Genomic DNA, 12,162 nt, shown 5'->3' with positions numbered 1-12,162 from the left:
TGTGAGTTGATATTTTAGTGATACCTACTTTCCTAACAGTATTTCTGATAGCTATAATTTTTACTACTTTAAAGCTAATACATTAATTATGCCTTGGCATGGTACACATTTTTATTTGATAGTGGTATCTTACTATATTTTGTATTTCTTAGATTCAGAAGGACTAGCACAAATCTGCAGTAAGTAGGTGGCTGGAGTTAATTTTCCTTACAGATATGGGTTCATGCACACAGGCCATTCTTATGAGCTAAAGGAAAACTGGGAAACTACCAGAACTGCAGCAAATTAGCTTCAGCTGGCACAGCTGGATGTTGAAGATCTGTCCAAACCCTGACTCCACACTGGCTGCTGGCTATAAAGGTGAGGAAGAACTATCCTGTATTTTGATCTTTCACTTACACATAAATTTGTTTTAACCTGCAATCTTTAAAATAATCTCATAGCCTCTAATCAGCTTTATTTCTCTTCCTGGATTTTGCAGCATCAAAAGAATCCATTTCCTGAATTCTTAGAGAATGTTAACCTAAGTGCAGGAATGAAAACCAAGCAGATCACACCAATTACCTCAGTAGCAAATTTCTAAATGTGGAAGGCTACTAAACTGCTTCACAGTTTCTATCCTGAGGCATCAAAACCTCAGCATGGCACACTAAAGCACTTTCCATTCAGCCTAAAACTTACCAGAGCGAGACAACTTATTTTACTGTGCTTTATAAGCAAACTCTTCATTTGGGATTTCTAAAACTAATGCTTTAAAACATATGCTACTTGAGGCAAGGACTTATTTTTATTATGCGCTTTCTACAGCATCTTCTGCAATACAGAACTGATGCTGAACTGAATTGCAATATGAATGTTAAACACCAGGTCAGGCACTTACTTCTTTGCAGAGATTCTTTCTGGTTTTGGAGAAAAAAGTGAGGCCAATAATTTCCTTCAAAAGCTGTGAAAGGGAAAACAAAACAGGAAGAATATATCCTCTGAGCACAAGGAAGTTAAAAATAAATAAACAAATATTCAAACATGGCACAAGTCAAAGCAGTGTCAGCAGATATAAATGGTGTCCTGCCACACAAAACTGAGCAGAAATTATAGTGGAAAACCACAGAATTCATCTTGTAATAAAAAAATGACTCTACAACTGATAAAACTACCAAACAAAAGCTTTTACAACCAAAAGCTGCCAGAAATCCCGTACAATATGGGGTTTCCTGCACTTTGTCCTTGAATCCTCTGTTCCTTATTAGAAATCTGTGGAATAAAACTTTCCTCCTGTTTTGGAATTCTTATTCCACCATATGGGTAGAAGTAGTGGAGGGAACAGCCAAAACGGGGAAAACGTGGGAGAAGCAATATCCCATGTGTTCTTCACAAGAATGGCGGGGTCTGTAGCTGAACAGTGGGAAATCCCCAGGCCTTAGTTTTCACTTTTGCTGCTCATGGTAAGGCAGTATGATGAAAACTGTTATCTGCTTCCTTCCACACACCTCTTATTCACAAAGCCTGTTCTGGTTATGAGAAGCCAAGGACTGTTTAGCAAATATGGAGTACAGTATGATCCCTCTTCCACCACAAACCCAGACCTACTGCATGCATGTAACTGCACCGTGTCCTCATACATACCCGAAGATTCTTTCACCTAGCAGCTTGCTTCCTGTCCAAAGTGCAAAGAGAGTAAAACAGGTGGCAAAACAGGCTGCCACAGCCAGTCTACAAGCAGTGAGCCCTGTGCAGGAACAGAGGTAGTGCATGCATGGAATGAGCTCCCATAGAGTAAGTAACTGGATAGCAACAACCAAAGCAAGCTGTAAGAAAAAGTATCCAGTAGGCTTCAGAAATGGGCTACTCTTTTTTAAAGTTTGTCAGGTCCAGTATTTCTTACTTAACAGGAGCAAATATCCTGTAGAAACCATTTAATTCTCTGCTATATGTTTAGGATCTTTTTCAACAGAGAAAATGTTACGGCAGAAGGTTTCTTTAATTACATAAATCAGGCCAAGTCTGCATACATATGCAGGCCAAGCTCTGCGGGCTTCTGTTGGTTCCTTATATACTGAAGACACTAAAAGCCTCTAGGGAGCTCACTAACTGTAAGGGACTCTCAAGCCAGTTTTACACTGTGCTGCTGATGTGATGTAGTATTTATCATGTAATATTTCAAGGACTGTAGGAAAACAGATGAAGTTCTGTCTTGCATGCTACGTTAAGGAACAAGAGGGCAATTTGGAGTTCCAGCACATGCCTTTGCTATGGATCTGAGATCCAGACATCTCCAACTTCTCTGTCAGTCTCTGCCTCTGTTCTTCTCTGAAAGAACACATTTTAAAGGATGTTATCTGCATAAACTACTCTAAGCTTTTAAGAAATAAAATACTACACTGGTGGAATTGTATACAATGAATATCTAGACAGAAGGGAAATAAATCAAGGATGTAAGTTCAGAAGTATTCCCACCCCAATTGTTCCAATAGCTTTAAATGACATATATCTCAGCCAGTTTTCTATATTCTCTTCACAGGCTGTGAAAGTAAATACAGATTTGCTGAGTACAATCCGACTTGCAAAATATGTATCTTAACAGAGAACAAATGGATTAGACACAAAAATTTTATTTCCCTCCATTGGTGTAAAGGAAACCTTAGGTAACTGCAGTGTAAATGCCAAGGCAGAAGTCCAGCGAGATGTATTCCTTCGATCCTTCTTCCTAGATACTGTGTCCATTTCAGTGGGACAGTGCTCTATAAACAAAAAGTGAAACTCAAGAGTACAACATAACATATTTTTTCTAAGTTGGAATAAGGTACCAGCATAATAACTTCTTGATAAATTAAACAAGAACATTTCTACAAGAAAGATGTAGCACAAAACAATCTCATTAGCTGTTGAGTTGCGATATAGACTCACTGCATGGCCAGCACTTCTACTTCCACAATTGCCTGTCACGCTCCTCAAAATCATAGTAGATCCTACTCACTCTGACTTGTCCTCTATAATGAGTTAGCAATGGCAAATAACCGTTTGAAATTTTGCCAGTGTTTCAGTACAGCCTCTTCGATCAGCCTGCACTCGGCAAGCATCTCCAGAACACAGAATGCTTCTTCCTCTGTCCTTCCAAGTTCCCAGTGAACCATGCATCACAAGAAGTACACCACAAAAAGTGACAGTTTGCGTGGGTATCGAGCTAACAGTCTTCACACCTAGAGTTGCTGCTGCCTTGTTTGAACCCCTTTATTTTGGTACGTCCATTTCTTCGATAATCTATTACTGTTGGTTTAACAGTTTTGCAATTGCTACAGTTTAATCCCAAACTACAAACACAATATTAATGCAATTTGAGAGCATGTAACAGCTGCCTCCAGAGGGTATCTGACTTGCAGAAATTGAAGGTATGTCTAAAACATTATTTCAAGTGAGATCTATCCAGAGAACTTCATGTAAAACAGAAGTCTAATACTTCATGAACAAATATTTTAGACCAGAACAGTTTGGTTTACAAAGCTTTTCAAATTCAAAATTTGTAAGTCTAAGCTTGCCAAACAGTTACAAAATGTTACAAATACTCCAGGTTTGCTACTCTGATTCAAACATTGAATGTAATAATCATCCTGAATTATACTGGAGGCAGGCAACAATTATACTGAAAATAATTGAGGATATGAAATCCATTATAAAGTTTTGCTCAAACAATAGCTGGTAAAACAAATACAGGGCCATTCGCTGAATATCTGTCAATCAGTCTGTATCCTGTCAGATCAAACTATTAAACTAATTACAGTATGGTAATTATTCTCAGCATTTACATTCTTTTTCTGACAATTCTGCAGAGATGATTAAATTTTCATGGCAATGTTATTAACCATTCACAACCACATGAAATGACAGATTGCATAGATGCAGCAAGTGCTATTGCCCCATGCAGAAATTGTATCTAGCAACCATTTAGGAATTCTCTACTGAAAATGCTGTCCTAGTGGTAAATGATTTTTAAACTACTGAATTCTTTCTGACTGACATTTTTCTATTACTGCAAGTATTCTGTATTCCTTTGGGAAATGGGATGATTTTGAACTGACATGAAATATTTGACTTTGAATTGCTCAATAGAATTTTAAACAGACTTTCACTTTTCTTAGGTAAAGGAAGTTTAACTTTCAATTCCTACTCTGCTCCAGCTGGCCTCATTTCCTTGAGAATTATACCTGTCAAGGTGCAGATTCTGTATGGTCAGTCTGACAGCAATACAATCCAGACAGGGAACTTGATTTACTGTGAAGAAATAATTTCCTTTCTATGCCACGTTTACTATGAGATATCCCAATGGGAAAATACAATTTTATGTTGTAATGACTTCAATCAATGTATTTCACATCAGCTAAATGAATGAAAACAAAATATTTTCATTTGATGTAAAACATTGAAATTAAAACCTTTTATACTTCCAAACAGAAACAATTAAGGATTTCTTTTCTGTAAAGGGTTCAGGTTTTCTTCTCATGTGGGACAAAAAGAAACGTTGAAATAAGAAGTTCTGGAAAAGACAAGAGCTTTAAAATAAACTACATAAGCCTAAAAGGAAATTTAACAGCAAGGGTAGTGCTAGAGTCATGACCATAATACTCAATCAATTGCACATATTCATGATGATTTCTCTACTGTATGAAATTATTAAATTCCTTTGTCTTTAGCAAAAAAAAAAAAAAAGATGTCTGAACAGCATAAATCAAGGTAACTTCCTAGTTACATACTTAGTAAGAAGAACTATCATGACTACATAAATATTTCATAAGGATTCATGCAGTTTTGAATATTATTGAAATAGCTAAAGTGCTGAAGCCTCTAATCAATGTACCATCATCTCTTATTAAGTAAAATCTACAATTAACAGTTTTTAAATGGTTTTAAATTTCTGCAGGTTTTTAAATCAGGCTAATTCATGTTTACTGCTTTTCTTTAGTTAAGGAAAATAGGGAGTGTGTCTTCTAGTTTACATCCGATGTGAAATCTGGTAGATGTCCTTACAAAGAACATATACATTTCTAGTTAGAGACAGACTCAATGTATGGAATTTGGATTGAAATCCATGAAGAGGAGAACTGGAGTACTTGCATTGATTTAATTCATTCTAAAGAGACAAGATTTGGATCTAGAGTTTGAAACAACTAGCATCTTGCATGTTGGCATCCACATCAACCTCTTACAGTTATGCCTCCAAAAATTGTCTGATTGCAAAATCTTACTTGACAGAATGAAACTTCTATTCGTTTTCATAGTCTGCAACCTCAAACAGCATTTCAAGGCTCCAGAATGCTGATACATACCAAAGCAAGAAGACTGCACTGAATTTTCTAGATCTTTTAGGCTTTTGTGTTTAAAATCAGCTGAATCTCTATCCTAGACAACAGAGTCCCTTATAGATGAGGCTCTATTTGTAGTTGCCGAGAAAGCCTATGGCCGAGTAGGAGTTGACAGTAATTTTCTGTTTGATTGCATCTACTTATCTATCATATGAAGTCATGCAGATTAAGAATTTACAGGCATCGGCATTTGGGATTAGGACCCACGGTCAGGTACTTTACTTGATCTTGGTTGCAATGGTGCTAATACAGTGAGTGCAGTTACACCTGTTCTGTGAGTCTACTAAAGGGCCGAGTTATTTATGTTTTAATTTTTTCAGTGGTACAGTTTAAGTAAGTCAATGATTTAAGAGTAATACATGTCCTCACGCAATTTGAACTATATGGTTCATTAAGCGTAGTAAACGCAATGAATAAGAAATAATTTTAACTTTGTTCAAACTAAAGCAAGTGAATTATGCTATTTAGCAGCTCACAACCTGTTCTTGAAATCAGAACTGTAACGATTTATAGTTACGGAGACTATATAGAAGAGATGAAATGAAATCATTGCCAAACCATGGCAAATCAGGTTCACTCTCAAAGAATTCACTGAAAACACTATTGCAAAAGGAATGAGTAAGAAGGCAGAGTAGCTACAGAGTCAGTTAATTTACCTGTCAAGTCTCTTCAAAAAATTACTCAGTCATCTGATATTTTGGTTGGACCAAAAAAAGACAGACCTCTTTAAAATACTCAAGAATTTCATTGCATAAAATATATGAATTGAATATATATTAATTGAATAATATATATGCAGGAATACCTTAAGAGTCATGTAAAATTTTTAGACTGGAATAATTTGCCTGTTTTCCAGCATAGGATTCTTTCTATCACATCATTTTTCAAAAATGTAGTGCAATCACATAGCTCATGCTTACTACTTCTTGCAGTTTGCATAACAAAGGAAAAAGGTTTTGACCATCACTATACATAGAAGATACACAGCTTCCACAGTGACATTACTAGAGCACTTTGAAAATCTGAAAAATGAAGGCACTTGGCAGCTAAGAAACACAATGTAAATACATTAAAAATACATTTTTTGTATCTAGGAAACCAGTTTTAGGGAATGATCCAACAAATCAGTAACCACACTTATAAAAAAAGTTAAGAACAAATAGTTCCATTTCAGTCATGTACTACTAAATGTGCAGCTGTGTTCTAAGATGCAGTAAGAGAGAGGAAAATGTGTAAACTTAATTCTGATGATTGTGGGAAAGGAGAGCAAGACCTGAACCTCACGTTTTATAATATTACAATGGAGTCACCCACTTTGTATCAATACATGGGTATTTTCTTTCAAATTGTATACCAAGACAAAGCCAAGCATCTTAAACTTACCAGCAGATTGCAGAAAACTGCAGAAGATGAGCAGTACTACTGTCGGAAACATGATGCATGCCCTAACTGCAGAGGTTTTCTCAGCACTACCTTGCGTTCCAAATGAGCAGTACCACTGCTACCACTTGCTAGGCTTACCTCTTCAAGCTTGGATGCTTTATATATAGAATTGCAATGCCCTCCCTTATTCCCATGGCTTGCAGAAATTGCAACAGCAGAGTACCCGCCAAACAGGATCTCCTCTTTATCAAGTTCAACACACCTAAATGCCATTTAGAAAGAAAAGAAAAAAGAAAACACAAACCTCCTCCAGCACATTATCATTCTTACAAGGTTTTTAGACTGGTTTCTATTCGTACCAGCTCAAACACTTATAAACTTCATTTACTGAACAAATTTAGTATTATACCCAAAAGCAAGATACGAAGAGACAATACACCAATTATGATCATTATCTGATAAGGAGAGGAATAAAATTGGACCAGTTCACAAGAAGTGCAGGAGTTCTGGAACTGCTGTAAAGAATGTGTGTACAGAAGATGGTAAGGCACTTAAGAACAGAAATACAGATCTCAGATTTTTTTGTTAACTCTCAATAACTTTAATTTGCTCTCCTGAGCATGTTCATCTCTCCCTTGTGTAACATTTTTGGCAAAATGATAAATTTTGTCTTAGTAAAAAGGGCTTTCCACGGTACAGATTCTTTCCTGAGTTTGCAAAGGTAGCTCTTGCCCACTTACCACTACCAACGGCAGAAGGCAATCTGTGTTACAAAATGGAAATGGCTATTGCACTGTGGTACTTTGGCAGTTCTGAGAAGTTAATTTCCACCTTCCTACCAACATCTCAAAAGACCATTTCCAATTCTTTTACAACACTCAGGTCTCTCCACATCACAAGTGAAACACTGAATATACTGGATACGTTCACTGTGTCACTGCCATCACTCAACAGACATAATATAAGAACTTGCTTCAGAAAAAACAGTCTAAGTGGAAGACAACTTTTCCCTTAAAATATACAAGGTATGGATTACATCTCCATATGAATCTCTTCAGCATTTCCTGTTTCACCTATGTAATTCTTATTTTATGCAAAAAATTTTTTACTTATTTTACTTTCCTGGATTCTGATTGTTTTGCCTTTCTGGTATCATTTCTTTGCTTAAAAACTGGCTCCTCACCATGTTTTCAGAGTTATTGCTTCTGAGTGGTGGAAAAAAGCAGACTGACCACTCTTTAATGTAATTAAAGCCAAGGCTCAACCTGGCTGTAATTGAAACAAAAACATTAAATTTTAATTGAAATGAAGGTCTGCCTTTTTTATTTTTTTAATTTTTATTTTTATTTTCCCCTCCAGCAATTGAAGGACAAAGTATATGGTTATTGGTAACAGAATTGTGACCCTAAATTCCAAAATTTCTGTTGAAAATTTTCTGCATCTTCTTAATAACAAAAGAAAGTAAATGAACAAAAGCAAGAAAAAAAACCTTATCTGTTTAGTTAAACCATAGACCCTTAAAAAAGAATTCTACACCAGGTATTTGACCACATCTACAAACTGATCATTATCACACCCCATGCTTTCAGTGGAATTGTGAACATTTACTATTAAAAGTCCTCCACAAGATAAGACAAGAACAATCTCATTACCTTTGACTCTGTAGCACTTGATGCATCTTTGTTTTGTTTACAGATCCTTTTCACAGAATTAATCTCAATGTAGTTAAAATAACTGAACTTCTAAAATTAAATGTAATAATGTGAGAACTGTCTTTTGACTCCAATATTTACATCTCATATGTGACTTCTACATAGCTGCCTTTTGGGATGCAGGAGTTCATATACTTTAGAAGTGCATAACTGCTCATGACTTTCTGACTGAACAGGACTGTTTTCAAAAGGCATTGCATAAATACCCTGTACCACTTGTCACTTCTGAAAATCTTGATCAAAATTCAAAAATATTAAGTCCTCAAAACAGTCTGAATAATTAGACAGATACTACAATATATAATTATTATGATATCACAAGTGTACTTATCACATTCATTTCTGGCAAATCTGCTCTAAGTTTTTATTAATGAAATGCAAATCAGAATTTAATTTTTCATACATTTAAGAAGTAACTACTCTGTGATTATCAGGACCTGTAGTGTTGCTACCAACTCAAACTTCATCACTGAGAGTATCATACAGAAATTTACCTTTGACAGAAAAAAATGAAAAAAACCCTCATCACTGTTGTCAAATAGATATTTCTTTCAATTTGTTACATATTTATATAATCGTTCTGTCAAGCAGTAATAAATTAAAACAGCTGATTTTAATGAGCATTCTGTGATTTGCTCACTTCCAGAGCTGGGCAAATTTTTTCTATTAAAGGTATGAGATTAACACCACTTAGAACTGAGATCACTGGTAACATCTGAGAAGGTACCAAAGCCTTTATATACCACCTAACAGCTAATTTTCTTCTTCCATTACCATGCAGTCAAGCTTTTCTCTGTAGTATTTATGTTTACCAAAACCTTCTATGCCTTTATTATATGAACCTTAAGAAATCATGAAATGCAAATGCTGGCAAGAGTTATTACAAATACTTATCCAAAATGTTGTTTTCAGCCCCCCATACTTGTAGCAATGTTCATAGCTGACACTCGTTCTGAGCAGTCAGGCTAAAGATTTACCTTCAGCTTTCCTGGAAGGAATTTCACTGAATGAGCCTAAATACTTGATTCGGCAAGTAACTTGTTATTTTATGAGGACATCCAATGATGCCATAAATACAATTTATCAAAAGCACCCATCTACAACTACTTTTATGTCAGGATTCCAGACCAAGAAAAAAGCATTTGCTGCAGGAGTATAAATTACTATGTCTGCAGTACTTTCAGTAGGGAAGTCTGCCATTTCAGGGAAACATGGTTTGGGTTTGTTTTTTTTTTTTTATAGACTGTCTCAAGGTAACATTACTTATTTTCTATTAGTGTACATTTTTTAACATATTTGAACATATCTGGTATGAATACAGACTTGGAAAGAAGTTTGAAATCCTAAGAACATGAAACTGGAAAATAAAATTGCTACATGAAGGAGATTTCATGCCAATTTTATCCTGTCCAAAAGAGCACTGCAGATTTGTCCTAGGAATGTAAACAGTCCTATGCTGTAACACATACTGGATATTTTATGTCTTGGTCTTCTGTTCTCATAAAAAAAAAAATAGCTTAAGTGAAAAATTGAGGAAAGAAAGGTAAGTATCAATATTAGGTATTTCACATAAAACTCTTAAAAAACATGAGAAAATTCAGTATTGTGAACATATGGAAGGAAGAAAAAGAGGGGTGCAATGACTAGTCAAGTCAGAATGAAAGGTAGAAGTATTAGTGCTTCACCTTACACAAGGTAATTTCATGAGTATTCCTCTATTTCAAAATAAATCAAAAGATCAGCATAACTGATATTACTATTCCAGAGATAACAAAACAAACTCCCATTTTGTCTGCCTGTTTCTCTTTGTTCTCTTTCAGGTAATTTAGCTTGGAAGCAAAAGGATTGCATACATGGCTGTTTCTCTAGGATAAGCTTACTGCACAGACCAGGGGTTCCTGTGTAGTTGTCTGAATAGCTGGCAGGCAGTCAGGCAGGCAGGAACCTCATAGCCAGCTGGTTGCCTCTGCTGCCGAGATGCTTTAAAAAAAAAACCTGGCAGTAAAATAGATACATATTCTGAGAATGTTCCAATTGTCATAAATAAGAGATTTTAGGCTGAGAACTATTCACAAAAACAAAACAAAACAAAAAAATCATAACCAGCTATGCACTTACCTGCAGCCTATGTCTCACTTTTAGGACCCCCTTATACTTAGATTCATTTGTGTGTGCCTTTCTACATGCCTCTCTTCATTTTTTTTGTACACTTAAAACTCCTTCCTCAAATGGTGGCTAGAAGCCCAGTTTGATCATGCTATCACATACTAAATAATCCACCTTACGCTTTTAGTAGAAATCCATACTTCTTGTTTTCTTTTTGCTCACCATCAAATCTCCTTCATGACACCTAGAAAATGGCCCATAATTCTGGAGTTTATCAGACACGGTCACACACAAACAGGAAAAAGAATGCTATTAATAGACTGTTAGGGCTGCCACTCACTTGGAGTCAGTTCTGCTGTCCTTGGGTATCTGACTATAGATATTTAAATGTAAAATTTCATTAAACATTGTAGATTATGTTTTTGCTGCAATGTACAGAGACACAGTAGGTACAGATGTTATGGAGGATTTTAAGACGAAAAGTAGATACAAACTAAGAAACAACTAACAGCACTCTTTCACTGTTCCAAAAGTAGCACTTCTACATTTTTCAAAATTACTTTTGTACTTGCATGACTGTAAAGTCAAGTCTTTCCCATATACTTGTTAGGAAAAAACTCTAGAAAATAATGTAAAACACAGGCTTCTCAAAGTGGCAAAGACTTCATCAACTGGTACTTATCTTTCAATTATAATTTGTTTGGGACAATGGCCTGAGACCTCCCCGTGTTGGCTTTATGCCTCTGGCATTCGCTTTGATGAATATGTCCGATACTAAAGCCGTGGGGAACTCGGCTGATGTCATTCAGTCTTTGTACCCTGCCAGCACTAGAGGCTGAGAAAGCCTGCCACTCCCACAATTCTCTGAAGCATATCCACTGCCCTGAAGACAAACTTAGACAAAATATCGGAAGGGTTTCTGGAGTAAAGCAGAGAGAGTGTGCATGTGTGGTGTGTGTTACTGTGAGAGTGTGCTCTTACATGATACCGCGTAATCCTTCCTGTGCATAGGGACACAGGGAAGGCAAGCTGTTTGATCTCATCCCCCACACTCTCTTCTCCTGCTCCTGAATTCTGTGTTGTTGATGCTGGACTCAACTGGTTTGCATTCTGACCTCTTGAGCAGTCTGGGCTGCACTGGTTTGTTCTCTAACACTTATTCCTACATTCTGGTCATTTTAGGTACAGTGCTGAGAGGAGAGAACAGAACAATACAGAGAGAGAAACCACAGAGGGCCGTTTGTCCTCTATCTCTTGATACTTGTGTATGGCTTTTTAATTTAAATATCCCTCCAACACTGTAATTGTGAACAAAATCTGTGCAGTATCTCTTAAGGCCAAATTTATCTTCTAGTGTTTAAGTAGAAGACATTGATACACTGTCACTTGCTTCTAGAAGTGAGATTAAAGGTATGCCTCTTTGCTACTTCACGTCTATTCAGAATGACCTCATAGCAAAGTCCAGAGACAGATTAGACTTTATGCTGAATTAACTCCAAACTTGGTGTCCTCCTTTTTTGCCCAAACAGAAAATGTTGATAACAATTTTATTTTTTTTTCTTTTTAATTTTCTAACTTTTTTTTTATTTTCTCCAAGTTGTATTAAC

At 36.1% G+C, this 12,162-nt stretch overlaps 1 protein-coding gene across 1 annotated transcript in view; it reads right to left on the bottom strand.

The window, feature by feature from the left end:
- Positions 1-12,162, bottom strand: part of MUC6 (mucin 6, oligomeric mucus/gel-forming) — a 70,396-nt gene that overhangs the window by 45,240 nt on the left and 12,994 nt on the right. Inside the window, 1 exon segment of the mRNA XM_061464246.1 lies at positions 881-943. Coding sequence (XP_061320230.1) covers positions 881-943 — 63 coding nt within the window.

The sequence above is a fragment of the Pezoporus flaviventris genome, unplaced genomic scaffold (genome assembly GCF_033815535.1).
Source record: "Pezoporus flaviventris isolate CSIRO_AGI_PZ_B2104156 unplaced genomic scaffold, CSIRO_AGI_Pfla_v1 ptg000036l, whole genome shotgun sequence".
Lineage (NCBI taxonomy): Eukaryota > Metazoa > Chordata > Aves > Psittaciformes > Psittacidae > Pezoporus > Pezoporus flaviventris.
This window is presented reverse-complemented; position numbering and strand designations above follow the sequence as displayed.